This window comes from Mchenga conophoros, linkage group LG9 (genome assembly GCF_057382185.1).
Source record: "Mchenga conophoros isolate Kocher_MC1m ecotype Shallow Benthic linkage group LG9, M_conophoros_male_GT1.1, whole genome shotgun sequence".
Taxonomy (NCBI): domain Eukaryota; kingdom Metazoa; phylum Chordata; class Actinopteri; order Cichliformes; family Cichlidae; genus Mchenga; species Mchenga conophoros.
The window spans coordinates 520590-548031 of NC_140534.1; the positions used below are offsets into that span (position 1 = coordinate 520590).

At 42.4% G+C, this 27442-nt stretch overlaps 1 protein-coding gene, 2 non-coding genes and 1 pseudogene across 3 annotated transcripts; all 4 read left to right on the forward strand.

Moving 5' to 3' along the window:
* Positions 1 to 6003: 6003 nt before the first annotated feature.
* trnag-ucc (transfer RNA glycine (anticodon UCC)) lies at positions 6004 to 6075 on the forward strand. Its single transcript has one exon. It is a non-coding gene; the product is annotated as a tRNA-Gly (tRNA).
* A 575-nt stretch (positions 6076 to 6650) lies between these two features.
* trnas-cga (transfer RNA serine (anticodon CGA)) lies at positions 6651 to 6732 on the forward strand. Its single transcript has one exon. It is a non-coding gene; the product is annotated as a tRNA-Ser (tRNA).
* Positions 6733 to 15376: 8644 nt separating this feature from the next.
* LOC146566519 (uncharacterized) lies at positions 15377 to 18618 on the forward strand. Its single transcript, XM_085286023.1, has 3 exons — positions 15377 to 15476; positions 16455 to 17051; positions 17734 to 18618. The coding sequence occupies exons 1-3, from the start codon at positions 15459 to 15461 to the stop codon at positions 18409 to 18411; spliced, it is 1293 nt and encodes a 430-aa protein (XP_085142149.1). The 5' UTR covers positions 15377 to 15458; the 3' UTR covers positions 18412 to 18618.
* A 6288-nt stretch (positions 18619 to 24906) lies between these two features.
* LOC146566520 (DIS3-like exonuclease 1 pseudogene) lies at positions 24907 to 26859 on the forward strand (annotated as a pseudogene).
* Positions 26860 to 27442: the final 583 nt, after the last annotated feature.

Below are 27442 nucleotides of genomic sequence, written 5' to 3' on the forward strand. Positions count from 1 at the left end.
TGCTGTGCTTGGGCTCATTATCCTGTTGCATGGCCTAATTTAGGAGAAGCTTTAGCTGTTGGACAGACGGCCTCACATTTGACTCTAGAAAACTTTGGCATACAGAGGAGTTCGTGGACTGCAAGGTGCTTATTGCTTGTGTCTGCAGAACAAGCTCAAATCACCACAATTGAACCAGTGTACTTGACAGTGGATTTGAGGTGTTTGTGCTGTGTTTGATTTTTGCTGAAGTTACTGCTGTGCATTATGACCAAACCTCCACTTTAGTCTCATCTTTTAAAAATATGTTGCTCCAGAAGCTTTCAAGGGCAAATTTGCAAACCTCAACTGAGTTGTTGTGTTCTCTTTAGAGACAAGAAGCTTTCTCCTGGCGGCCCTTCCAGACCAACCATACTTGTTTTGTCTTTTTCTAATTAAACTGTCTTGAACATTAACATGCTGTTTAAGGCCTGTAGAGGCTCAGATGCAGCTCTTGGGTATTGTGCAGTTTCTGTGAGCACTGAACAGTCTTTGTGGTGGATCTGAATGCTCCAGACTAGCAAACTTGCTCATGGTCAGTTAATCAAGTGCATAGAGCCCTGTGATGAATTTTCACATTTACTCTGTGAATCTTCATTCTTCTAGCTAGTCTTTACTCTTCTAGAAGCTTTCTTTGCTCAGACGTCTGCAGCATTGAATCTATGTCTTCTCCACTGCTATTCCAAACAAGGTGCTGATGCAGGGGTCATTAGCACAGTAAGATTTAAGTGCACAAAATGTTCACATCATAATAGTAATAATAATTAGAGGAGAGTATTATGTAGTCCAAGAAGTGTGTGGAGAAGTTTTCAGTGCAGAGGAGGGAACCATGGTGTTCAGGAGCCAAACTGCTTTGGGGGAAAATGCTATTGCACAATCTTGCCGACCTGCTCCTGATGACGCAGTCGTCTTCTGGAGGGAAGTGTGGTAAACAGTTGATGGGAAGGGTGATGCGGGTCAGCCATGATGCTAGTGGCTTTCCCAGTGAGGTGTAAATATCCTGTAGACTGGGTAGAGAGCTGCCAATAACACGCTGTGCGGTCCACACAATCCTCTGGAGGGCTCTGCGATTGGACGCATGACAGTTTTCATACCAGACTGTGATGCAGCGGGTTAGGATGCTCTGCATGGTACCTCTGTAGAAAGTATTAAAGATGGGTTTGGGGATGTGCACCTTCTTCAGTCGTCTCTTAAAATGCAGTCGCTGCTGAGCTCTTTTAGTCACTGATTTGGTGTTGCTGGTCCAGGACAGGTCCAGGGGCGGATCTAGAGAAATTTTTCCAGGCTGGCATGGAAATCAAATGGGGTGGCAAAATCAAAGCCTTGTTTTAAAGACATATGCAGGTGTTACATATGATTAATATACATTAAGCATATGTTTCATATAAATATGGTCTATAACTTAATTATTTTCTATAGCCCACATAATTAAACATTTCAGTTACATAAAATGTGTGTACTGTATAGCCTGTATAATAAATAAATATGTAACCAATAAGTATAAAATCCAGAAAGCTACACAACACTGGGCGGGGGCTCATTTCCAAACACAAGTCTAACTTAAGTTTCATACTGTTTTTGTTAGAAAAAAATCAAATTGTACTGACTACTACTACTGCCAGAAAGCTGCACTGTCACAAACAATTATTGAAACCTCATTTTTCATGATTTGTTGGGTCAATATTCTGAGGTCCAAAATATAATTGGCCATTTTTGGCTGCTTTTGATTGTTGTTGTTTTTTTACCTTGTCTTTCTTGGTATCATTCTTTTCAGCACAACCTCACACGTCCAAATTTACAGTTATTAAAACAACTGGTCTGAAATCACACAAACACATAAAACCCTAGTAGTAGTTATATTTTCTCTTTACTATAAAAACCACAGACATGTTTAGTAAATTATTTTCATAACTTGAAATGCAAATATAAGTGGTAATTATTTTAAATTAAAATTAAACAAAAATTTTGTAAATAATAAAGTTATATACAACTATTCATCTAAAAATGCAGGCAATGCATCTGGGGTTCTTATTTTTATTTTTTTGCACAGCCATTTTAAAAATACTACAACAATCAGGTGTCACAATAAGACGCCCCACAAATTATTTGTGCCAGTAAAAAAAAAAAAATGTCAACCACAAGACAGAGAAGAACATCACAGGGAGAAACCCTGCAGGCCTGACAGCAGGTGTATCGCTCATTCTGTTTTCCACCTGGAGACAGGGTTCACATGGCATTCTGCCTGTGTAACTTGTGTAACTACACAAGTTAACACAATTCAATTCAATTCAATTTTATTTATATAGCGCCAAATCACAACAAAAGTCGCCTCAAGGTGCTTCATAGATACAGAGAACAACCCAACAATCATATGACCCCCTATGAGCAAGCACTTGGGCGACAGTGGGAAGGAAAAACTCCCTTTTAACAGGAAGAAACCTCCAGCAGAACCAGGCTCAGGGAGGGGCGGGGCCATCTGCTGCAACCGGTTGGGGTAAGAGAAGGAAAACAGGATAAAAGACATGCTGTGGAAGAGAGACAGAGGTTAATAACAGATATGATTCAATGCAGTTAACTCATACTGAGTGAGAAAGGTGACTGGAAAGGAAAAACTCAATGCATCATGGGAATCCCCGGCAGCCTACATCTATTGCAGCATAACTAAGGGAGGATTCAAGGTCACCTGGTCCAGCCCTAAATATATACTTTACCAAAGAGGAAAGTTTTAAGCCTAATCTTGAAAGTAGAGATAGTGTCTGTCTCCCGAATCCAAACTGGAAGCTGGTTCCACAGAAGAGGGGCTGTAGTCGCAAATTTTGAAGCCATCCTGATAATCTTCTTCCACCAACGATGTGGAGATCCAACCCTTTTAGATCCAATTAAAATCAAGACACTCAAAAAGATGCTCTGTAAAAGAGTAGAAAAAATAGATACAGACATGTGCTGCATGAAAGACGTTAGGGAAGGTTAGTTAGCTGGAGAGCGAGTTAGGCAGGAGAACTCTCAGCAGCATTAACTGCCCTGTTACTGCACCACCTTAATAAACCATGGTGAAGCAAAATGTCTTGTGCTTAAGACTCTACATGAAAGTTAAAATATATATGTTCAGTGCACATAGATATATAGTGTATAGTTATACATATCACACAAAAATCCACCACATCCCCCCTTGTGGTACCTGGAGGTACCACCTAAAAAGACCCAATGACTAAAGAAGAACAAAAATCGTGAAAATGAATGCGTGCGCTGTTTTTTTGCTAACATACTTTAAAGCAAGCTCTAAATAGAATATAAGAATTTGTATAAAGATCCCACACAGTTGTTGCTCTATTGAATAAACCCCAGAAACCTCATAGTCATCAACATAACATTCTTCCAACGCTTCATTTCTCTTAGTCAATTAATTTAAGACTAATTGATTCCTCTTCATTTGCAAATCATACTACACAGTATCCTTATCAGAATACTCAAGAAACTTAAAACTAGCCTAATTACAGTAAAATGAAAGTGAGGCATGAAACACATCAGCAGAGACACATAATACATACACGGATTACACAACACCATATGTGACATTAAAAATAATACAATAAAACAATTAATTCCCAATTTTGGATTTCATCTTGGTCAGGTTCAACTTCTTTTTCTGAACAACTTCTCAGTGTGGGCTTTGAAATGTTCTTTGATCATCACTTCATCTTCTTCATCCGACATAAACCCACCAAGAGCATTCTCTTTGTGGGCCGGTACTGCTCACCCGAGTAAACACGAGCTGACATTGACATGAATTAAACATAAAACATTATATACAGTATAAGATTTTGTAAGGTAAACCTAGTTCATACAAATGAAGTAAAGAAAAGTTATTAAAACAAAACGTGCCTTGCTGTTTATTCTTTCAGTGTCCCACAGTAGCACATTTCCTGCTAGGAAAATGTCAGAAGTCACATCATTTCTGTAAATTGGGAAGTAACTGTAATACATCAAGTCACCTCTGTCTCTTGTTACCAGGACTTTTTAAAATGAATGGTGCAACATGGAAAGAGGCCCTACACAAGAGTTTAGCTTTGAGCTCAATAGGCGATGATCCTTTCAGCCATGACATCTCTGACATGGGAAACCAGGGAATTTGATTAGAAAATGGTGAAGGATTTTCTTTTCAGTTAGAAACTGGATTTGTGTAACATGGTGGTGAAAAGCCCCCAAAGAAAGCAGCATATGATCAGTCGCTATATTGCATTTAATACAAACGTCCTTCGTGTATCCTTTGAATACAGAACAGATCATTTCTGATATCTATGAGTAAACCCAACGAGCACGTGTCCCAAAAGACCCCACAGTGTTTTTATCTGGCTTTTCCCTGACAGTTAGTGGACACTGACAGATGTGTGCTGAATATGAAAGGAAACAAAAGAACTAAAGAAGGTTTGCAGTGTTAAAAACAAGAACTACATGAAGGTTGTTTCATCCTGCTGTAACTTATGACAGAAGCATCTTTTGTTTGTTTTTTCATTTATTTACACAAAGACAGATGTTGAAATAACAGGAGTAACAGTTTAATTCAATTGAAATCGGTCCAATCGTCTATAGTGAAATTATTGTTTTTCATTAGTTGGCAAAAGATGGGGGTTGTTGACGGCAATTCAGTGAATGCAACAGGGGAGGACGCCAGTTTGGATGGAGGGGAATCAGCAGGACAGATGAGATTTTGTTTAGGAGTCGAGTAGTTGTGTGAATGAGGAGAGGAGAGCACATTAGACTGCTGAGAGACGGGGAGGTAGTCAAGCACTGACCACATGTCTTCTTGGATTTCAGCAAAACAGATGGGCTCATCTCGGTCTTGGAATAATTCAACTCGGGGTTGAACTGATGCAGTTTGAGAGGCATCTACAGGAGAGGCAGGGGTGGGTGAGGGCTGCTGAGACTGCGCAGTGATGGGGAGGGGGTCGAGCTCTTCCAGCACTGACAGCAGTTCTTCCTCACTTCCCATCTTCATCCTGAATGTGTTCACTGACAGGTGTTGCCAGCTGTGGTGGCTTGTCTCACGCTCAAAGAGGACAAAATAGAGAACAATACAGTGTTCAGCTGCCTGGCTGTGCTTTACACACAGCCCTGCTCTGGTACACCCACTATGCCGGCCTTTGTACACTCTCTCCATCTAATGATAGAGAGGAAGGATACATTCACTACTTCTAGCCTCCACTATTCAAATTGAGTATTTTCACAGTGTCCTAAAAGCTTCCTGAAAAGCCTTTACACTATTTTCCAAAACGCTGCATCCAGAGCACAGTCAGGGACTGGAAGGAGAGAGTATATTTCCCCCATATGGACTTCTCTCTTCATTGGCTCCCAATTAAATCCCAAATAAAAATCCAAATACTTGCCCTCACACACACAAGGTCTTGAATAATCACCCCCAATTTTGTCTACAAGATCTCACAGTGCCATATCATCCCAACAGAGTGCTTTGCTCTCAGACTGCTGTCTTCCGAGGGGATTTAAAAGTACAATGGAAGGCAGAGCCATCACTTTTCAGGCCCCTCTCTGTGGAACCAGCTCCCACTTTGTATTCGGGACACAGACACTTGCTCTCATTTTTTAATTAAGCGTGAAACCTTTTTGCCAAAGTCCAATAACTAGAGAGAGGAGCCAAAGACGTCCTCGTCCCAGATTCGTCCCAAGACAGATTCACACCTATTCGCACCTTGTCTGCTGTGACCTGAAGAACTCGCGTGACCATTGCGACTCTCAAGGTGCTAAAAATCACACAAGAGTTTAAATGCGTGAGAGGCCACACTTGAGTAGCAAAGAAGCTTAGCTGATGAGATTAAATGTGCAGTTGCATGAGAGCACTAGTCTTTTTAGTGATCTACCTTTTGACCAGTTTAGAACCTGACAAGCGAGTAATCACAATGCCCACCTTGTTAATTGTCCTGAAAGCTTCATAAGCCGGACAATGACTCAGTGATGTTGCAGTTTTTCACAGCGATGGTGGTATAGTGGCGAGCATAGCTGCCTTCCAAGCAGTTGACCCGGGTTCGATTCCCGGCCATCGCAGTTGCTTCTCGCAGTGCTGTTCAAGCATGTGGGCTGCGTACTGTTTTACAGTAAAAACGTTCTCCGCTCTTTCTGCAAAGGCTTACAATGTCAGGCCAGGTGCATTCTTCATCGGCCTCGCTGCTACCGTTTGCTGTGGAAAGACACTGTTCACACAGGCTTTGAGTTCTCATCACTTCATACATATACCTTCTTACATGAAACTGTGATTGGACACGCTACTTCTTCATAAAGACACCCAGTCCCACTTTAAATATTGTGCTGAATGTTTGGAATGAAGATAACATTTTACTAACCATGTACTGATCAGCTCTTTGCGGTGGCAAAATCATCAGCTGTGTGTGTTACTGTTCATGCAAACAAGCAAGCTAATGTCAGCCAGCTAGCTTCAACCGCAGCTGTGCTGCACCGATCTCACGGAACTGCAAAACCACAAGCTTTCTCACCAAAGTCATGCAGCTACCGCATTTACAATCCAGCGTGGCCGTTGTTGTGCACATCCTACTTGAAAGACGTGTGGCGTAGGACTTGGAAGACGTATGTCTTTCAAGTATGTAGTTCCAAAACCAAATGTGGTTCTTGTGGCCGAGCGGTCAAGGTGATGGACTCGAAATCCATTGGGGTCTCCCCGCACAGGTTCGAATCCTGTCGACAACGGTCAGCTGTTTTGCGGCAGTCCAGACGTTGATTTGAGAAGAAGCCACGGCATGGAGATCACCTGAGAAGGTGCCAGGAGAAAGAGCCAGGCCTTTGCTTGTGAAAATAGAGCACGCAGAAGCAATGGACCCAGCTATGTCCTGACAAAATTAGGCACATATTCAGTAAACATGGCATCCTTCAATTGCTCTCTTAGCCACCCCAGACGTGTAGTCATCCAGGATCCTGTCTGAGTACCGCCAATGACTGATGCGTCTGACAAATGCTGATTGCTTTGCAAGAGGATCGGGATTGGAGGGACAGCGGATTTCACCGGGAATGGGACAACAGCAGAAATAGCTTCAAACATCAAACATTACTGCATGAAAAGCACAAAGAGTGGACACATTTCATTGTTTGGAACACTGCTTTTCACTTCAGCTCTTTGCATGTAAAAACTTTGCTCTTCTCCACAGCTGGCTGACGGACACGCAAAAGTGCAAGCAAGAGTGGCCACAGACCCACTATGCCGGCCTTTGTACACTCTCTCCATCTAATGATAGAGAGGAAGGATACATTCACTACTTCTAGCCTCCACTATTCAAATTCAGTATTTTCACAGCGTCCTAAAAGCTTCCTGAAAAGCCTTTACACTGTTTTCCAAAACGCTGCTGTGCTGCCCCTTTAATCCTCCCCAGTTCCCTCAGTTTGAGATCCTTCTTGGACTTGGTGTCATGGTACTCCAAGTTTTGCCAAACTTTGCAACTGTTGTAGCCCCTATGTGTGCCTGTGCTAACGACAAGAACACTTTCACATGGACTTCAGGTGCACAAGCGAGCTTTGAAGAAGTAAAAAAACTCCTGGTGAATAGTCCTGCACTGGCACTGTTTGACCCTGCCTTGCGTGTTGTGATCTCTACTGATGCAAGTGACTATGGGCTTGGTGCTGTATTTGCTCAAGTGCAACCTGATGGCACAGAAAAACCTGTGGCGTTTGCTACCTGCACACTGCCTGCAACAGATCAAAAGTACTCAACTGTTGAAAAAGAAGCTTATGCTTGTGTGTGGGCTGCAGAGAAATGGAGAACGTATTTGTGGGGCCGACGTTTCACTCTGCCGACAGACCACCAAGCTCTGACAACGCTGCTGAGCACCAAAGGGTTTAATAGGGTTGGCATGCGCATCGCCCGCTGGTCTGCCCGCCTCCTGTGTTTTGACTATGATGTTATTTGCCGCCCAGGTTCTCAGAACTATACAGCTGACTGTCTCTCTCGCCTGCCCCTGCCTGTTTCTTCCCATTCCACATCAGATTCAGATCATGAAATGGTAGCCCAAGTTTCTGCTGCCATGTCCTCACTTCCAGTTGCGGGCTTTGACTCTGCCTGTTCAACTTGCCCTGAACTGGTTGCTTTGCGTTCACAAATACAAAGTGGCTGGCCTGCCTCAATCAAAGCATTTGATGTCACGCTTGCACCTTACTACAAAATCCGTAATGAACTCTCAACCCTAAGTGATTATGTTCTCAGAGGCTCAAGGCTCATTGCACCACTTTCAGTGAGACCTAAACTGATTGCACTGGCACATGAAAGTCACCATTGTGCGCACAAAACAAAGATTAAGAGATCTCTACTGGTGGCCAAAAATGGACTCACAAGTTCAGTCTGCCATAACCTCATGCCTCCTTTGCCAGTCCAATGACAAAACTGCACATACTAATCCTGCTCCTCTCCAACCCGTCCCACTGCCTGATGGACCGTGGAAAAAACTTGGTCTTGACATTGTTGGGCCTTTTGATACTGCAATACCTGCTTGTAGATACGTCATAACATTGACTGACTACTACTCCAAATGGCCTGAGCTTGCCTTTTCACCTTATGCTACTACTGATGATGTCATTCAGTTCCTCTCATCTGTCTTTAGTCGTCATGGCAACCCAGAGAACATCATAACTGACAATGGTGCACAGTTCACCTCTGTAATGTTCACCTCATTCCTCCAGAATAGAGGCATCTCCCACAGCAGAACATCTGTCTACTACCCAGCTGCAAACGGAGCAATCGAACGGTTTCATCGTGCCCTCCGCACCTGTATCCAGACATCAATCCAGCAGTCGAAACCATGGAAGGCGACTGTGCTGGATTGGCTTCAAGTTTACTGTGCAACACCGCATGCAACTACTTCCCTCTACTTCCCTCTCCCTAAGAACTCCTGTGTGGCAGGAAGATGCGTACTATACTGGATGTACTCCCTTTGCCTCCTGCTGTGTCTCCACTGGATACGTTGCACGTCACTCAGTTCGGAAATATCAGTTGAAAATGCAACGTTACACTGATGGTAGGCGTCACGCACGGAAACCTTCTTTTCTACCAGGAGAGAGTGTGAGGATAAGGAAACCCCACCATGTTCCCAAAGGACATCCCAGATTTACCCCTCCTGTAACAGTAACAAAAGCCAAAGGCTTGAATGCCTTCTTGCTGAGTGATGGAAAGAGTTGGAATGCCACTCATCTAGCACGCTGTCGCCCAGTGACTGAAAAGAACGCTGACACTGCTAGGCTGCACCACACTCAGACTGGCTCACCTACTGCCAGAAGACTGCCACGCGTCAAGTACAAGCCTCGCTGGCACAAAGACTATATTGTAGCATAATAGGTTGCTTCCTCTCTGTGCAGGGGGATGACTGAAGGGATCACCTTGCTAATCCTTGCTGTCCAAACTGGCCTCATTGAGCTGCAGGTCATCCACAGAGCCTTCCTCCTCTCTATCATCCTCTTTATTGTTGTTGCTTCCATCCTGCAGTCCATGCTGGAGATAGCTGAGTCCTAGCCCTGGGAGCATCTAGAGGCAATTAAGATAATATACCAAAGACTTTTTTCATGTGTTTATTTTTAAGAAAACTCTGTGTCCCACTGTTTGTTTTATTTTTTACTGATCATAAACAACCAGAGGTGTGGACTCGAGTCACATGACTTGGACTCGAGTCAGACTCGAGTCATTAATTTTATGACTTTAGACTTGACTTGAAAAAATGTTCTAAGACTTGTGACTTGACTTGGACTTTTACACCAATGACCTGGGACTTGAATTGGACTTGAACCGGTTTACTTGAAAAGACTTGATATTTCACCCCAAATATAAAATTTAACATGCATATTATATAGAGATTGAAAATGTGACGTCATTCAGGGGTAAAACCGCAAAGGATTCTGGGAACTCGTGGCAAGAGGTACTAGCGCACGCAGGCTTTCAATTGAAATCACAGCGATAAAAAAGAAACACAAAAATGGCAAGAAGCTGTTGTATTATTAACTGCAATAGCCGGTCGCATGACAGCCACGGGAAGCCGACGGGTAAAGAGATCGGTTGTTATCGGATTACGTTGTTGAAGAGAAATTGTTCGAGCCATGTTTCCGAAGTAACAAAGAGGCGACGGGTGGCCTGGATTGCAGCCATTCAAAGACCAAATATAACGTCCCAGAACCCTCCAGCTCACAGGTTAGTCTGCTCCAAGCATTTACACAAAGGTCAGTCTGCTGTTGTAGTTAATGCGTCATTTTCATAACATAATTGGTGATATAGGTTACAAGCAAGTCTGGCGCTGAACAGAAATTGTCGCTCCTTTGTTTGTTGTGCATAAATAGTGAATTGTCCTGACACAATATTGCGTTTCGCTTCTGTTATTTTGGTACATTGACAAAAACATATACTTTTATTCACAGGATAAAACAGTTTTTTGTATCACCAATTGCCCAGTACGATTACAGCATACAGTATTGTTGTCACTGCTACATTTCTGTAACGCGTACCAGAAATTATTTCCACTGCTAATTAATTACCGTTGAGCTTAAAGGTCCTATTAATAAACGGTTAACGATTGTGTATTTATGAAGACGATTTGTGAGACTGGTAAACTTATGATACGTACGATGGTCTTTCGTTCTACACGGTGCATTTCAAGGTCCTGCACCCATCCGTCGGTAAACTGTACCTGGGCTTGTTGCAGTGACCTGAAGTTACTATCGTGCCAAACTAGGTATCCCCGACAGAATTTGTTTCCCCTGCGTCGGGAGCACACGCTGGACTGTCCAAATCACGGACAAACAGTATCCCACATTGTTGATTTTTAGTTTACAAACACTTCTTATAATGACTGACTACTCCTGACATTTTTGAGATCTTAGCTCTTTATACAACGAAGTTATAGTGGGATACAAATAATATCAGGCTGGTCCTGCCACAATTTGTTCCCCCTGTGTAAATCACGGACAAACAGTATCCCACATTGCTGATTTTTCGTTCACAAACACTTCTTATTATGACGCATTTCTCCTGAAACTTTGGAGGATTTAGCTCTTTATATAATAAAGTTACAGGAGAATAAAAATAGTTATTAGCCAAAATGTTTATGGTTTATTAAAATAATCCCATCTGATACCCCGTGAGCAATAAATATATAATTTTCTGTTGTAACCCTCAAACTGAATGGTAATGTAACGATACTAATTTTTCACAAAATGAAAACATCAGTACTTCCTGCATGCTCCCAGCACAGGGGAAACAAATTCTGTCGGGGATACCTACTTTGGCACGACACCGGTCCTACAACCGCATCCAAGAATAACATGCAGCTTATCTCAGAACTGTCGGTGAAAATTATCCTTGGAGCTAGGTTTAATTGAGCTGCATTTTAAAGAGGTGCAATTTCACAATTTGTGTATATTTTCTACGTTCACTATTTTGTCATGTGTTGAGAAAAACACAGATTTAAAAATTACATGGTCTAATATTTACATTTAGCATAACTGCAACATTATTTTTTCGTTTTTTTCTTTTTAAAGACTCGAAAGGACTTGAAATTCAAAATTTCAGACTTGTGACTTTACTCGGACTTTTACACCAGTGACTTGAGACTCGACTCTGACTTGCCTGACATTACTTGAGACTTGACTTGAGACTTGAGGATAAAGACTTGAGACTTACTTGAGACTTGCAAAACAATGACTTGGTCCCACCTCTGGCTTTATCAAGTTTTATTTTCAGCGCTGTGTATTTTTCCTGCACGTCTTCAAGCTTGCAGTCCGTTTGTTTCTGTTTAATTTCTTGTTGCTTTTGTTCTTGAAGCAACTCTTTATTTTTGTTCAGTGTTTTATCAAGCTTTACCTGAAGCGCTTTGTATTTTTCCTCCATGCCTTGGAGTTTGCACTGCTTCATGTCCTGTTGTTGTTTTTCTTGGAGGAGTTCTTAATTTTTTTTGCAGAGCTTCATTAAGCTTGATTTGCAAGCCTTTGTTGTGTTTCTCCATGTCCTGGAGCTTGAAATCCATTTCCTTCTGTTTTATCTCCTGTAGCCTTTTTTCTTGAAGAAACTCTTCATTTGTGTGCGGTCTTTCATCAAGCTTTACTTGCAGCTCCTGATTCTTTTTGTCCTTCAGCACTAGTTTTTCTAGTGCTTTATCAAGCTTTGCTTGGAGCTCAAAGTTTCTTCCCTGCATTTCTAGGAGTTCCATTTCTTTCAACTTTTGAATATCTTCCTTTTCTAGAAGCTGGTTGAATGATTTGTCTACTTGATCAGGAAGTTGAATTTTGTCTTCCTGATCACAAAGAGGAGAGTTGGGCTTTACTGTTTTTTTCTGTTTTCTCTGAGACATGTTTGAATCTGTAAACTGTCACTCTGTTTATATCTGAATTAACTAATTTCAAGAAACTGTTGCAATTACCTGGACTGCCTCAGCCCAGGTGATGTAACATTAGCAGACAGAGGGTTTGATGTTGCAGAATCTTTGGAGCTGTACCATGCTGAACTGAAGAGCCCAGCTTTCACCAAAAGGAAGAACTAACTGGGCCCTAGATTGCCCAATCAAATCTCTTAATGCCACCTGCCCTCTCCTACATTAACTGTGGGCTCACCTTGTAGAACAGAGTTGAGTGTGGAAGAAATGGCAAAAATATGGAGCTGAAAAGCTGAGAGAGAAAAAGAAATGATAAATAAATCAATGTGTCAAATTAACTGACATGTTAGCTGGTAGAGTGCCCACTGCATTATATATATATCATCTCTTTTTTATAATAAATAATCAAAAACTTTATTTAAACTAAGATTTTAAAAAATATGTGCCGTGATTGATGTGCTCTCAGACATGTGCTTCAATCCACACACAAATACAAAACAATCTGACCACACGTACAACTGTTTCACAAACTCTATAAAGCATTCACACTCCAATGGATGCATCAGAAAGCAGCTTGGGATTACAATCTTGTCCAAGGATATTTCGCCTGCAGACTGGAGCAGCCAGGGATCAAACCAGAAAACTTTCTGATCAAAAGCTGACTTGTGCTAAATGCTGAACGGCAGCCAACCCATTTTAGCCATTTAATGAATGTGCCATTTAATCTTGGCTGCAGCCAAGATTAAATGGCACATTCATTAATTACAGAGTTACGGATTGTTACATGGAACTCAAAAGAAATAATGAACCCATCTCGTGTCCTGTGTCTTCTATAGCTGTCTGTACTTTTACTTCCAAAGTTCATCAGCAAACATGTTTGCAGGCCTCTAATTATCAGGCTGTACTCAAGCGCTTGAATTCAACCTAAAAGCTGTGCTGTCATACAGAACCAAGTACCCTCCGCGGAAACTATAGCTAATGTCACAACTGGATCTGATGAGACAGCTATGATTTCTGGACTCGAAGTAAATAATCCTGAATCAATTTATACAACATCAGTTTGTTTGTTTTGCTTTCATAACAAATAGTTTGAGCCATATACAAATACAGAAGTGACAAATGGAAACATATTTACAATCCAAAGTCAGACTAACAGTTTTCAGTAGCACAGTCTTTTATTTACAGTCTGCTTCTCCTGGTGGTAAACCTCTATCACATGTTTGGATTAAAAATTAGGCCTATATAGCTGCTGGTTCCAGCTTAAGCAATATGTTAAAAATACTAAATTCTTCATTGATTTGAGCTGTGGGGTTTGCTATACACTGGCAGAAAATTGTAGAGTAAATGGTGAAAACGAACAAACCAAATAACAAGATCCTTGAATTCCATCTTTTTTATTAACAGAAACTCCAACAAATTTGTGCCCAATTGATGATGTTTGGGACATGAAAAGTCCAGTCCAGCAGGTGGCGGTAATGCGCCTTAAAGCTTTAACCGCCAAAACATACAAGAGCAGAAGAAGAAGAAGCCGAGTTCCCGCTTTATGGCGTTTTTCTCTCCGATTATTGTCAAGACTGATTTAAAGGTAAGCACCGAGCTAATATTAATCCGAGTCTAGTTAATCTTGAGTTTAGCTCCTGAATGAGGCTTTCTGTTGCTCTCCTCGGTGTCTCTTCTCAAGTTTTTGTGAACAAGTTGGAAAAAAAAATCTGACTAAATTGACTCAAGCTGCTTTAAACTAATTCACAGAAAGATATCACCAAAAGGTTGTGAAACACAGAGAAGAAAAGAATTTATTAGAAGAAAGCTTTTAAATGAGCTCATTGTAATCAGAGTTTGTGTTATTTTATTAGTCTGTTATTAAGGCTACTTAGCATCTCTGTGGCACCTGCACAGCTTATGAATGCAGCTTGCTAACTAAGCTAGCTAGCGCCACCCTTCTTCCATATAAGGTCACTTCCGGCTCCAAAAGACCCAACATGTTGGCGGTAAAAGTGCTATAATGAAATACATTTATGAGAAATGTAAAAATAAATGTGTTCCAGGCTAAAACACAGCTGCCTTTATCAGCGCAAAGTTGTGATGAGGCTTACTCAGATGATGGCTCAGATTTCTACACCCACTCGGATATACAGATGAAATCAAGACAAGTACATCAATACAAAAATTCACAGGATTGTTCAAAAAATAATAAATTGCATGAATATAGGAAATCTTCCTCTCAGTGACTGAGTTGTCTCATTGTGTCCTCATTTTTTATAAATCAAGGCCTGAGTAACCCAACCTTAAGTGTTCATTAAGGTTTTTGTCACATAGATAGAAAATAAACTCAGAGATTAAGCGGCTGTTATAAACAGAGTGATTAGTTTATGTAAAAAATGTAGTTTGTTGTTGTTCTGGTTTACGTGCTGAAAATGGTTTTATTTGTGTATGTTCAATGTGTTAGACTTGTACATAGTTAAATATATGATCAAATAATGTTGAATCCTGGATATGGATTTGTAAGCAATGAAATTTGAAATAAGGGGGTAGGAACAAGAAAACTTCACCCTACTCCTTTTCGAGCACACACATTCTGTAGACATAGATATTTACATGAAAACTTGATGATTTTTAAGTTTTGTTATTTTTATTTTTTTCTGTTGTTATTTCAATTATATTTGCATGTTTGAAATAAATTTTATCTATCTATCTATCTATCTATCTATCTATCTATCTATCTATCTATCTATCTATCTATCATTTCTCACGGCACACGTATATTGTCGGGTTTTTTCTTGGCCAGGGCATATTTTAAAGAGGAATTGCTCTCCTGGTACTGGTGTGCCATACTGCTGAATTTGGTATCGGTGTTCAAACCTTTTGTGTTTGTTTCAAACAAGTTGTCCACCCAAGGAAGCTAAAATGTGTTCTGTGTGTTCTCAGATGAACATATAAGACACTTTGACTCTTCAGTGCAGTGTGGAGCTTAACAAAGTTCTGTTTTGTGTCCCAGCTGATCAGGAGGAGGAGAAGAGTCTGACGGAGCAGCAGAGGAAATTTCAGCTACTTGGACTCAGCTCAGCCACTGCAGAGAAAACAATGAGCTCAACACAGAAGGTGACAGATACTAGTGTTAAGAAATACTCCATTAAAAGCTGAAGTACTGATACAGTATGTATATTTTATGCTAAACTAAGTGAACCTTGTGCAATATTAATGTAATGTAGAAATAATGTATACAATGTATACAATGCCTACATCTTAGACAGTGACGTTGCCTCTAAACATCAAAATGAGCAGGAAGATGTTAAAGTGGGATTCAGCAGGATTCAACCCTAAAATCAGCTGTAGTGGCTCAGTGTGGGGAAAAGGGTCACAGCTCACAATCATTTCTATTGAGAGCTCCAGTAGATTTTTTTTAATGTACAGGCTGTGATCAGCTGACCTGCTGCTCTCTGTGAATTCATCCAGATGTCAGCAGATGTTTCACGAGTTGTCCTGGCTGATTTCCTTTCTCTACACTGACAGTACACTGTCTTTATATTAGACACTAAACTGTTGGTATGTGGGTGGAGCTCAGTGAATGAATGTCAGCATCATGAGCTTAAGTTTAAGTTAATCTCTGCTACACTTGATGTAATCTAACTCTGACATGAGCACCACAGTCACTGTGCACCAGTCACACACTGTTCTTTACTTAAATCCATCACATTACAGTAAACTTGCCTGCTTATCCTGCACTAACCTGCAGAGGATTTTACTGCAGTCTTTACATCACATTGTGAGACAAACTGCACACAAACAGTTTGTGTGTTTACTGATGTTTGTTGGGCTGATAGAATCGCTGCATTTGAAATTACCTGCCACGTAAAAAATATTACTCCATTTATTCTCGCTCGTCTTCTGTATTGCTAACTAGATGTTGAAATACCGCGACCGCAACTTATCAGCACCTGCAGTCGTTCAGGTTCTGGTGGTGTTTGGTGCCACACTCCACCTTCAGGTTTAAAACTAGTGTTAATGGAGGGAGTTTGAAGCTTCAGTTTGTTCAATGACTGCATTTCACTCACTGCCTCTGTATCTCTGTCACTGCAGGACCAACATGGACCGAGAAGTCAGCGCTCTCAGGAGGCCGACAAACCTCACAGAAGCAAGAGAGAGAAAAAATACACCTGTGACGAGTGTGGGAAGGATTTTACCTGGAAGTTTAAACTAAAACAACATCAGCTCATCCACACTGGAGAGAGACCGTTCAGCTGTGACTTGTGTGGAAAGTCGTTTTCCTGGAAGAATTCCCTGAAAAGACACCAAGTCGTCCACAGTGGAGTTAAAGCTTACAGCTGTGATCAGTGTGGCAGAGCTTTTACTCGAAGTAGCCACTTGCAGAGACATCTAGTTACCCACTCTGGAGTTAAGGCATACAGCTGTGACATCTGTGGAAAAACCTTCAGCCAGCTATGGAGCCAAAATATACACCTACGCATTCACTCCGGAGAAGATGTGTACTGGTGTGATCAGTGTGGTAAATACTTTACAACAGACGCACAGTTACAACACCACATGTTTACCCACACTGAGGAGAGACCTTATCAATGTGACCTGTGTGAGAAGACTTTTAAAACTCCACAGTACCTGAGAAAACACCAACAGATCCACACCAGAAAGAGACTCTACAAGTGCAGTTACTGTGAGGTTTGTATTTTTATTTTATTCTTGTAAGTTCAGTCTGACTGTTTGGAACAAGTCTGCTCATTAAATTGTGTTAGCATGTTAGCACTTCTACTGCACCGAAGAGTAGCTCTGAGCCATTATTCAGGTTTTCATTTCATTTAAGTGTAAGTCAGAGGTTACTGTAATATTAAATAAGTATTGCTGTAGTATTATGGTGGTAGTATTGTAAATGGTAAATGGCCTGTATTTATATAGCGCTTTTCTAGTCCCTAAGGACCCCAAAGCGCTTTACATATCCAGTCATCCACCCATTCACGCACACATTCACACACTGGTGATGGTAAGCTACATTGTAGCCACAGCCACCCTGGGGCACACTGACAGAGGCGAGGCTGCCGGACACTGGCGCCACCGGGCCCTCTGACCACCACCAGTAGGCAACGGGTGAAGTGTCTTGCCCAAGGACACAACGGCCGAGACTGTCCAAGCCGGGGCTCGAACCGGCAACCTTCCGATTACAAGGCGAACGCCCAACTCTTGAGCCACGATCGCCCCTGTAGTTATTGTAGCCCAGTAAACTGAGTGTGTTAATTGAAACAGTAAAATGTAATTGGACGTCTGCAGAGATGCTCTTTATTTCAGGCGACTTTCAGGATAAAAGTGTTGAAGGACTGACTTACACTGTCTTTGTGTCTTTGTTTAGAAGCAGAGCGACACAGATGGATCCATTTCTCAACCCTGTCATCGCTGTGGTGGTGGGAAAGACTTTCGTTGTGACATCTGTGGAAAAACTTTCAGTCACCAAGCCAGCCTAAAAATACATCAACGTAAACACACTGGAGACAAACTGAAATACTGCAAAGAATGTGGGAGAAGCTTCCCCACATCAAGTGACTTAAAACAACATGAACTCTTTCACAGTGGGGTCAAGAAGCACCTCTGTGATCAGTGTGGGTCATCCTTCACCACTGCAAGTCACCTTAAAAGACACAAACGAGTCCACACAGGAGCGAAACCATACAAGTGCAGACACTGTGACAAAAGCTTCTCACGTTCAAGTAATCGTAACGAGCATGAACGTACACACATGGAAGGAAACTACAGCTGTGAGCAGTGTGACAAGAGCTTCAGTAATCTCAGTTCATACTCTGCACACAAACGATCCCACGTTACTACTAAACTGTTTCACTGTTACCACTGTGCCAAAACATTCACTTCATCATCTGCTCTGTGCAAACATCAGCGCGATCACGCAGGGCTGAAATCGTTCCCATCACAGGATCAGAGTGAATCTGAAGAGAGAGAAACATCCTCTGGTTTCAGAGTCCAACTTAAAACCCTGGAGATCAGGCTCCACAGAGCTCAGGTCGGCTCTCCTTAAGTTTAAGTTAAAGTTCAAATGAGGCTATGAATCAAACTTCCTGTAGTTCCATTTTAATCTTTATAAATTGTTCTTCTGTTTGTGTTCAGTCGTTACCTTTTTTTTTCAGTGGTTGGATTAAAAATCAGTTTTCTGTTGTTCAAGTTTTTATTGAATGTATTTTGTTAAATAAAGTTAAAATATTGTTAAATAAAGAATTGTTTGAACGACAAAGATTTTGAGCCATGATGTCATTTCCTGTATTTCAGAGTAAAGACTGAAGTGACAAATGGAAACATGTTTACAGTCATGGAATAAACACTGATGGGTCATCTGTAGGAAGTACTATTGCTGACCTGACAGACTCGACCTTGTTTACAAAGAAAGAAAGGAACTGATGACACGTGTCAGCAGAGGCTTTCAGGGTTGTTTAGAGTAGAGCTGATAGTCTTAAAGAGAACACGGGGATTATGACAATTTAACACAATGATCTGAGAAAAATATCTGTTTCTTTCATTTTTACTGTATTCTGATCAAATTTCCAACATTCTTTTAACATTTCAAAAGAAACCTGCAAATTGTCTTTCTTCCACTTTCACACTTGGCCCTAAAAACACCAACATCCGTGCATCACCCTTGTGTCAGTCTAATGAACCTAACATGTGATTGATACATAACACACATTCACACTGGCTGCATATATCAGTCCGGGGGGGCAGAGCAGAACTGTGTATGAATCAGACGCGCTCACATATTCAGGCTTTCCAGAGGCGTTTACCATCAGAAGAAGCAGAACAATGAATCATCAGCACCCTGCAGAAGAACACAGCAAGCAACAACTCTAACAATAAAGACGTGCTGGAGCCAAAAGATGCAGATAGCGAGTTTTAAACGATAACGCACAGGATCAAAGGGGGAGAGGGTAAAAACCCACTGCCTCCTGAGATAAAGATCAGCAAGTCAAGCTGGCAGCAGACGACACAAAACGCTCTCTGGAGGAGGCGGCGACTGTGGAGCAGGCCAACGGAGAGGCGGATCGGCAGACAGGAAGCTCCCGGGGTCCCACAACAAGATGTTGCGCGTCAGACTGGAGCAGGATATCCCCATGTTGGTGACACTGCCCATCGAGGTACAGCCCAACTTGGCAAACCAACCCTTCCCTTTCTTGGACACCACACTGGCTGATCTGGGCATCCAAGACTGAGTCTCACTCCGTGTGGGGACGTTTTTTTGTTTTTGTTTGTTTTTTAAGAAGCAATCATGTGTATATATTCAGCTCAGAGCTGAAGGAGAGGGTGGTTTGGGTTGACACCAAGAAGACCCATCCTAGAGGTACGGCGGTGGGATCCAACTGCAGGGATGTGGTCAGATGGCAGTCTGTGGAAATCAGGTGACAGTGAGAGCAACTTGATTTTCCTATTTTGTCCTTCAGATACGAGTGAAAGCCCAGATGCCAGGAGACAAGCAGCTCCAGGAGGTCCTGTACAGCACCGAGGTCCACACTGACCGCTCCTTCTGCTGCACTGGAATGGATATCCTGCCCTGGAAACAGACGTGTGCAGGTCTAGAAGCAGTTTAAATCCCATACTTTTTTGATCTGTGAGGCTCTTAATGTCACGTCTGCAGCCATGAAAGTCAGCTCAGGGTTTCTTGATTCTGATTTTTCTTTGCTGTGTCACATTTAGCTCATATCTGCATTGCCATGCCCTGAAAACAAGCTGCCGAGCTTTAGTCAGGCTCAGGGACAACGGGAGATCTGAGGAGCAACACGATGAGAACAACTAAAACTGAACAAACTTAACATCTGATTACCTTTTTTATTTGTAAGAAAAAGTTTAACATGAACGCGCCAACTGTCCACAGCAAAGCTTATTATGACAAGACTGCTTTTATTCAGTGATGTCAAAGTGTCATCACTTCATACCTCTGAACTGACATTAGATGTATTGCATACCTTGTTAGAATTACACTGTTGAAGCATTTGTAAAAAGCTTCTGTCCTTGTTAATTTATGTTTTAGGATAAGTTTTTGGGCTGTGTAAGGTCACAGGTTGCATTTCTGAGCAGAGTAGTAAAGGTAAAGTAAGTGTTTTCAAAACTAGCCACTCAGCATGTGTACAAACAGTGAGAAATCTCTGAAGAAAACCGTTTGAAGGAGCAAGAGCACACGCTTTTCTCCACAGGTTAAAGCCCGCTTTAATAATCAATATGAATCAAAGACTTCTGTCAACACAAAATAAATGTAAGGAAACACATCCAGTTTCTATAACTGACGACAAGCTTGGACCACAGTGATCTAAACTCATCCTCTACATTGGAAATGTAAACAAATGTAAATGTGGTTTTTACTGTACCAGAGCAGGGCTGTGTGTGTAGAGCACAGCCAGGCAGCTGAACACTGTATTGTTCTCTTTTTGGTCCTCTTCGAGCGGGAGACGAGCCACCAAAGCTGGCAACACCGGTCAGTGAACACATTCAGTTTTCAGGCCCCTCTTCTGTGGAACCAGCTTCCAGTTTGGATTCAGAAGACAAGATTTCAAGATTAGGCTTAAAACTTTCCTCTTTGGTAAAGTATATATTTAGGGCTGGACCAGGTGACCCTGAATCCTCCCTTAGTTATGCTGCAATAGATGTAGCCTGCCGGGGATTCCCATGATGCATTGAGTTTTTCCTTTCCAGTCTCCTTTCTCACTCAGTATGAGTTAATAGACCTCTCTGCATTGAATCATATCTGTTATTAACCTCTGTCTCTCTTCCACAGCATGTCTTTATCCTGTCTTCCTTCTCTCACCCCAACCGGTCGCAGCAGATGGCCCCGCCCCTCCCTGAGCCTGGTTCTGCTGGAGGTTTCTTCCTGTTAAAGGGGAGTTTTTCCTTCCCACTGTCGCCAAAGTGCTTGCTCATAGGGGGTCATATGATTGTTGGGTTTTTCTCTGTATCTATGAAGCGCCTTGAGGTGACTTTTGTTGTGATTTGGCGCTATATAAATAAAATTGAATTGAATTGAATTGAATTATCTGAGGAAGAAGCAGAGTTGGTTTGTTTCCAGCTGAAATCATCCAGGCTCAGGAATTTGAATCGATCCACATCATTTCCGCTTGAACTAGAGAACATGAGTGTCGACTTACATTTGGTCTGTGAGACACATGTCATAGTGACAGTATTTGGGTTAATATGGCATTACTCACCCTGGTCGCATTTCTTCAATATCAGGCACCAAGTTCAGGAACTCGTTCTTTTGCAGCCCGCGCAAGGTAGGAGGTCTCCAGAGTGGGAACCATCGGGAAGTTTTCACAGTCTGAGCAGGAGGGACTGGAGGCACGTGAGCTGTTCTCAGGGGTCCTTTAACACAAATCACACCAAGTTAGAATCAAATAGATAACCTGTCAATAACTGTTTGCAGATCGAGGTCAATGTTCCTAAAAATATGTTTACTTCTGGCCCATGGAGCCACAGCGCGAGTCCGACAGAGAGGGGCAGGTAGAGGAAGGGGTGAGGGTAGCACTGCTGAAGCTCGTCACGGATGGATCACGTCCGATCGGTGAGATGAGAGAAAGCTGAAGTGAAACAACAGCAGGATGAGGTAGACGTCAATATAGGAACTCCCTGATGTGACACAGAAAGGCTATTTTTTTATTTCTTTGTATTATTTCTCACCTTGCAGTCACTGATGCTGTTCACCAGCTGCTTGTATTCAGTATTGAAGGTGTGTGTCAGAAGGCGCAGGCACTACAACACAACAGGAACAAGACCGATCAGCTCCGAGCAGAGAAGGAAGAAGGCAGCAACAAGAACGCCCACTAAGCCCACGTTTTTCTCACCTTGGTGGCCAGCTCCTTCTCACGCTTTCAAAGGTGGTGCTGGAGATCTGCGAGGAGACGGAGGTGGACGTGGACAGAGTGCTGGAGCTCACGCTGGGGGACAGAGACTCACTCAGGGACTTGGTGGTGGGAGCTGTTCCCACGGGAGCCGCCTCTCCCAGAAGGTGACGGGTCTTTTCCACCTGGACGAAAGATGGGGGCGAATGTGAGGTGGGGAGAAGAGGGGAGGTTAGTCATGTAACGTCTGTACTCTAAGAAAAAACTTTTTAGAATAGCACTTTGGTCTTTGAGTTGAAAAGTCATTTTTCCCTCTACGATATTAAACAGATTTATTTCTTTATGAATCTTTTAAGGCCCCACCTCCTGCAGCTGCTCCATCTTCTCCAGCTCCCACTGGTGCTCTAGGATGAGGCTATCTCCTCTGGGCCTCCAGCCGGCCAGGTTCTCCTCTCCACGCACATAAGCCACTGATGTGTCCAGGACCATCCTCCTCCTCCTCTGCATCCCTGCTCAGGACATGAGCCCTCATTAGGATGAAGCGCTCCACAGAATTATGATAAAACAGCTGCCGTTCTTTAAACATGTTTCATGGCCGCTCACCTGGGCTTCCAGTGTCAGACATCTTACACAAGCTCAGCTCGTAGATCCCAGTCACTCGGTTGCTATAATGAAGCAGAAGTTTTGAACAAGGAAACTTTGTAACAGGGCAGATATCTTTGATTGTGAAACAGAGATGGCCACAGTGCAGCAGCCCAGATTTACCAGTCAGGAGTTTTGGAGTATCCAGTCCCAAAGAGGTTCTTGAGAGAACGGGGTGGGGAAATCTTGGCGTCTCGGGAGTAAAAGACCGTGCAGATGTCTTTGGTGATAATGGCAGGCTGGATGCAATGGTCCAGCTGCAGAGAGGAGATAAAGGGTGTGTATTAGACACGATGACATCAAGAGACTTAAAAACACGTACAAACAGGTACAACACGGCGGAGCAGCGGCTGACCTCCAGATACGCAGATAAGGTCATGTAGATCTTCTCTCCGTAGGGAGTGACGCGGTTGAGCAGGAGGGAACCTTTTAAGGGTGTTTTTATTTGTGCTCCCTGGCCTGGAAATAAACGGTTTCCGATCAGACCTGCTTCTAATAGGGTGATATGGTACTACAAGGTCATTAAGATAAGATGGGGCCTGATTATTTAAGACCTTGTATGTGAGGAGCAGGATTTTGAATTCTGGATTTAACAGGAAGCCAATGAAGGGAATCTGCTCTCTCTTTCTAGTCCCTGTCAGGACTCTTGCTGCAGCATTTTGGATCAGCTGAAGGCTTTTCAGCGAGTTTTTTGGACATCCTGACAATAATGAATTACAGTCGTCCAGCCTGGAAGTAATAAATGCATGAACTAGTTTTTCAGCGTCACTCTGAGACAGGATATTTCTAACTTTAGAGATGTTGCACAAATGGAAGAACGCAGTCTTACATATTTGTTTAATATGTGCATTGAAGGACATGTCCTGGTCAAACATGACTCCAAGGTTCCTCACAGCGTTACTGGAGGCCAAGGTAATGCCATCCAGAGTAAGAATCTGCTTAGATACCATATTTCTAACATGTTCAGGACTCAGTACAATAACTGAATGAATTTAGACGCAGGAGTCTTCCAGGTCTTTATGTTTAGTTTGGTTTTTTGCTGTGTTATTTACAGAATTACAGATGGATACCATATATTTCTTTTCATCGATAATAAATTATAGTACGGTCTAATAGAGACGTTATTTTTAAAATCAGGCATCTAAGCAGAACACGTTCCTCAGCAGAAAACATTTTATCAGAAAGTCATTTCAGTGAGAATATTGGAATAAAGAAACCAAGCACTCCACTGTGAAACCACTGACAGTTTTCACATTAGATCACAGCCATTTATCTACAGCGGCTGGTCGGCCATCTGTTAAAACCTCATATGGACAATTCCTGTTGTTCTATAAGATGCTCTCTAATAGGATGTCTTGGATTTATTTATTATTCAGTTATTGCATTCCTGTTATGGCTGTACGCACACAGAATATTGATATGAAGTAAAAATGATTCTCTCGGGTTGCTTCTGGGATAGTGGAAAAACCAATATATTTCTAAAAGTGTGTTTAATGATTGAGCTGCCACCCAAAAATCAAGTTCTTATCTTGACAAAGCTGGATTATTGACCGCTGGTGAAACATCTGTTGTCCTGAAGGATAAGGACAACAGATGTTTCATCTTGATCTATTATATAAAACGGCCAAAACTGTGTTCAAATCCAAACTTTCTGGCTTCTTTTGGTTCCTGCTGAAGTGCTTTGGGTCCCCTCAGTTCATCCTTAGTCTGAGAAAAGTTTTGTTCTCTCTTTAAGGCACGTTTCCTTTGAGCTAACTTAAACTCTGATTGGCTGTCCACTATAAACAAAAAGCATGAACAGCAGATCGGTGGAGTTTCTGTGCCCATGAGCAGAGCTGTGTGCCTGTTAGGGATATGTGTTCTTACTGGTATGATAGAGAGCTGAACGTAGGAAAGACAGTAGACTGTTTTCAGGTTGAGATTCATTCACATTTGGTTCTCCGTGCAGCATTTGTTCCGGTGGAATGGTGCATATTCAACTGAGTTAAAGTAAACTGTAGTAAAATGTGGCCCACTGATGCATTTTCATATTCTTTTTCATTGAAGTCACGTTAGAAGCATTTTCCCTTTTCAGGTGGGTGCCCAGCTGGATGAGGAGAGGAACATTACGGCCCTGGTCCCTCGTCAGCCCCTGGAGGTCCATGAGACCGTGGCAGAGTGCATGATTTACGCCAACCACTGGGTGGCCCGCAAGATCCAGGAAGCTTTCCCCAACCAGGCCCTTCTAAGGTGTCACCCACCACCACAACAGGAGCTATTCAACCAGCTGGTGGACACTGCAAAGGCCAAAGGTTTCACCATTGACACCAGGTAATGTTTTTGACTGTTCAGTATAGAAACTGAGGAAATGCATATTGTAGTCCAACGCACATCATGTTCAGACACACAAGTGTGTGAACCTGAAATGTTTGATAACACGGGGACACACTCAGGTGTCACATGAGCAGTCAGACAAGAAGAAGACATGTTCCTTCAGCTCAGGTTGAGGTTGAAGCCAAATATGCTTCCAAACCAAAGACTAGAACATATGATGAAGCATATCTTGCCTTTGGCTTCAGCTTCACAACAGCTGTCGTGGCAAGGTCGGTCTCCCCGACAGAATTAGTTTCCCCTGCGTCGGGAGCACACGCTGGGCTGTCCAAATCACGGACAAACAGGATCCCACATTCTTGATTTTCAGTTCACAAACACTTCTTATAACGACTAACTACTCCTGAAACTTTGGAGGTTTTAGCTCTTTACACAGTAAAGTTACAGGATAAATATAATTATCAGGCAAAATGTCCTTCGTTTGTTAAAATAATCCCGTCTGATACCACGAGAGGACAATAAATATTTCATTTTCTGTTGTAACCCTTAAACTGAATGGTAATGTAACGACACTCAGGTTTCACTTTTTTACAAAACTAAAACATCACTACTTCCACGTCTGACTGTTTGTAATGGAGGCGGCGTAACCTGGATCCACACTCCGTGCCCAGCGAACGCTCGCCACGCAGGGGGAACACATGCTGTCGGCGATGCCGACCTCGGCACAACGCTGATCCTGCCGCAGTTTGTTCCCCGGTTCAAATCCCGGACAAACAGGATCCCACAGCTGTTTATGCTTTTAAACCCGTTTTGCACAGAGAGCAGTGTTGAATATTCTCACACGGGAACAAAACAAACAACTCAAATAATTAAAGATGGTTTGTTTTTCTGTTTTTTAAAAGAGGCAGTGATTTATTTAATTACAACCTGTAATCTATTACAGTTAACTTTTATTTGTTTAACTGTTTACAAAAGGTCTGAGGATCTGAGGCGTGGAATGAACTGCAATGGAGTTTGAAAACAAAATATGAATGTGCGGTTGGAGGATTGTGGGGGGGGGGGGGGGGGTTAAACCAACAGCAGAACCGGTCCCAGGACAAGAGACATGGTGATGCAAGTAGCTTTGTGTCACTGACTGCTGAGATGAGAGGCCTCACTCATCCCTGGTTTCTGGCTCTGTTCCTTCAGGTCCAACAAGGCTTTAGCTGCCTCACTGGACCGAGCTGTGGACCCACAGGACCCCTTGGTGAACAGGTTGTTCAGAATGATGGCCACCACTGCTATGTCACAGGCTCTGTACTTCTCCACTGGTGCTCATCCTCAAGACCAATACTACCATTATGGTACGATACCGCTGCACAGCTTTTATTGGCTGCACTAGAGTTTCAGTGTGACTGTGGGTCAGTCCATCCATCACACGTCTGCACACACTTGTCCAACGTCTGTTGTTTGTGAAGAATTATTCGACTGAGAACTAGAAAGAAGGCTAACGTGCTGATATTTGCTTCGTTGTCGTAGGTCTGGCTCTGGATCGCTACACACACTTTACCTCACCCATCCGTCGGTACGCAGACATTGTCGTGCACCGCCTTCTTACCGCAGCCCTGCACATGCAGAGGGGCGTTGTATCTGGTAAAGCACCAGCCAGTAACAAAGAAGTGGAGGAAATGGCTCACCATGTCAACAGCAAGAACGGGGTCAGGGGTGTTTTATTGTTTGTGTTTTTCAATGATTCACCTCTTACTCTATTAACAGAAGCTGTGCTGACGTCTGTGTTTCATTTGCAGGCAGCACAGGCAGCCCAAATGCGATCCACAGCACTGTTTCAGTGTCTGTTTTTCAGAGAACGAGACCCTCAGACAGACCCGTGCTGTGTGGCTGACGCTGTTGTCTACTCCATTCGAGACAACGGTGTCTTGGTGTTTATCCCAGAGTAAGAACCTTCAGTCCTGTGTTTTGTTCTGCAGTCTTCTTCTTTTCCTTTGTTTAATGGAGCTGTACAGCAGCTCACAGACGGCCAACCACTCGTGTATTTTTAATAGACGAATTCAAAGTTTATGACAATGAATGAATTTGTTGGAAGATGTAATTGCACGCTAATCAATGTATATTTAACAGTATACACGCTAGTTTTATTTTCTCTTAAAAAACCTCAAAATGAGTTTTAAATTGTATAAATTTACTAAACTAATTCCTTAAACATTTATTGTGAGCAGGGAAAATCGGCTAAAACCCCGAATCTTTTCTCTACCAGGCTTTAAATAAGTTAATTGCATTGCTGAA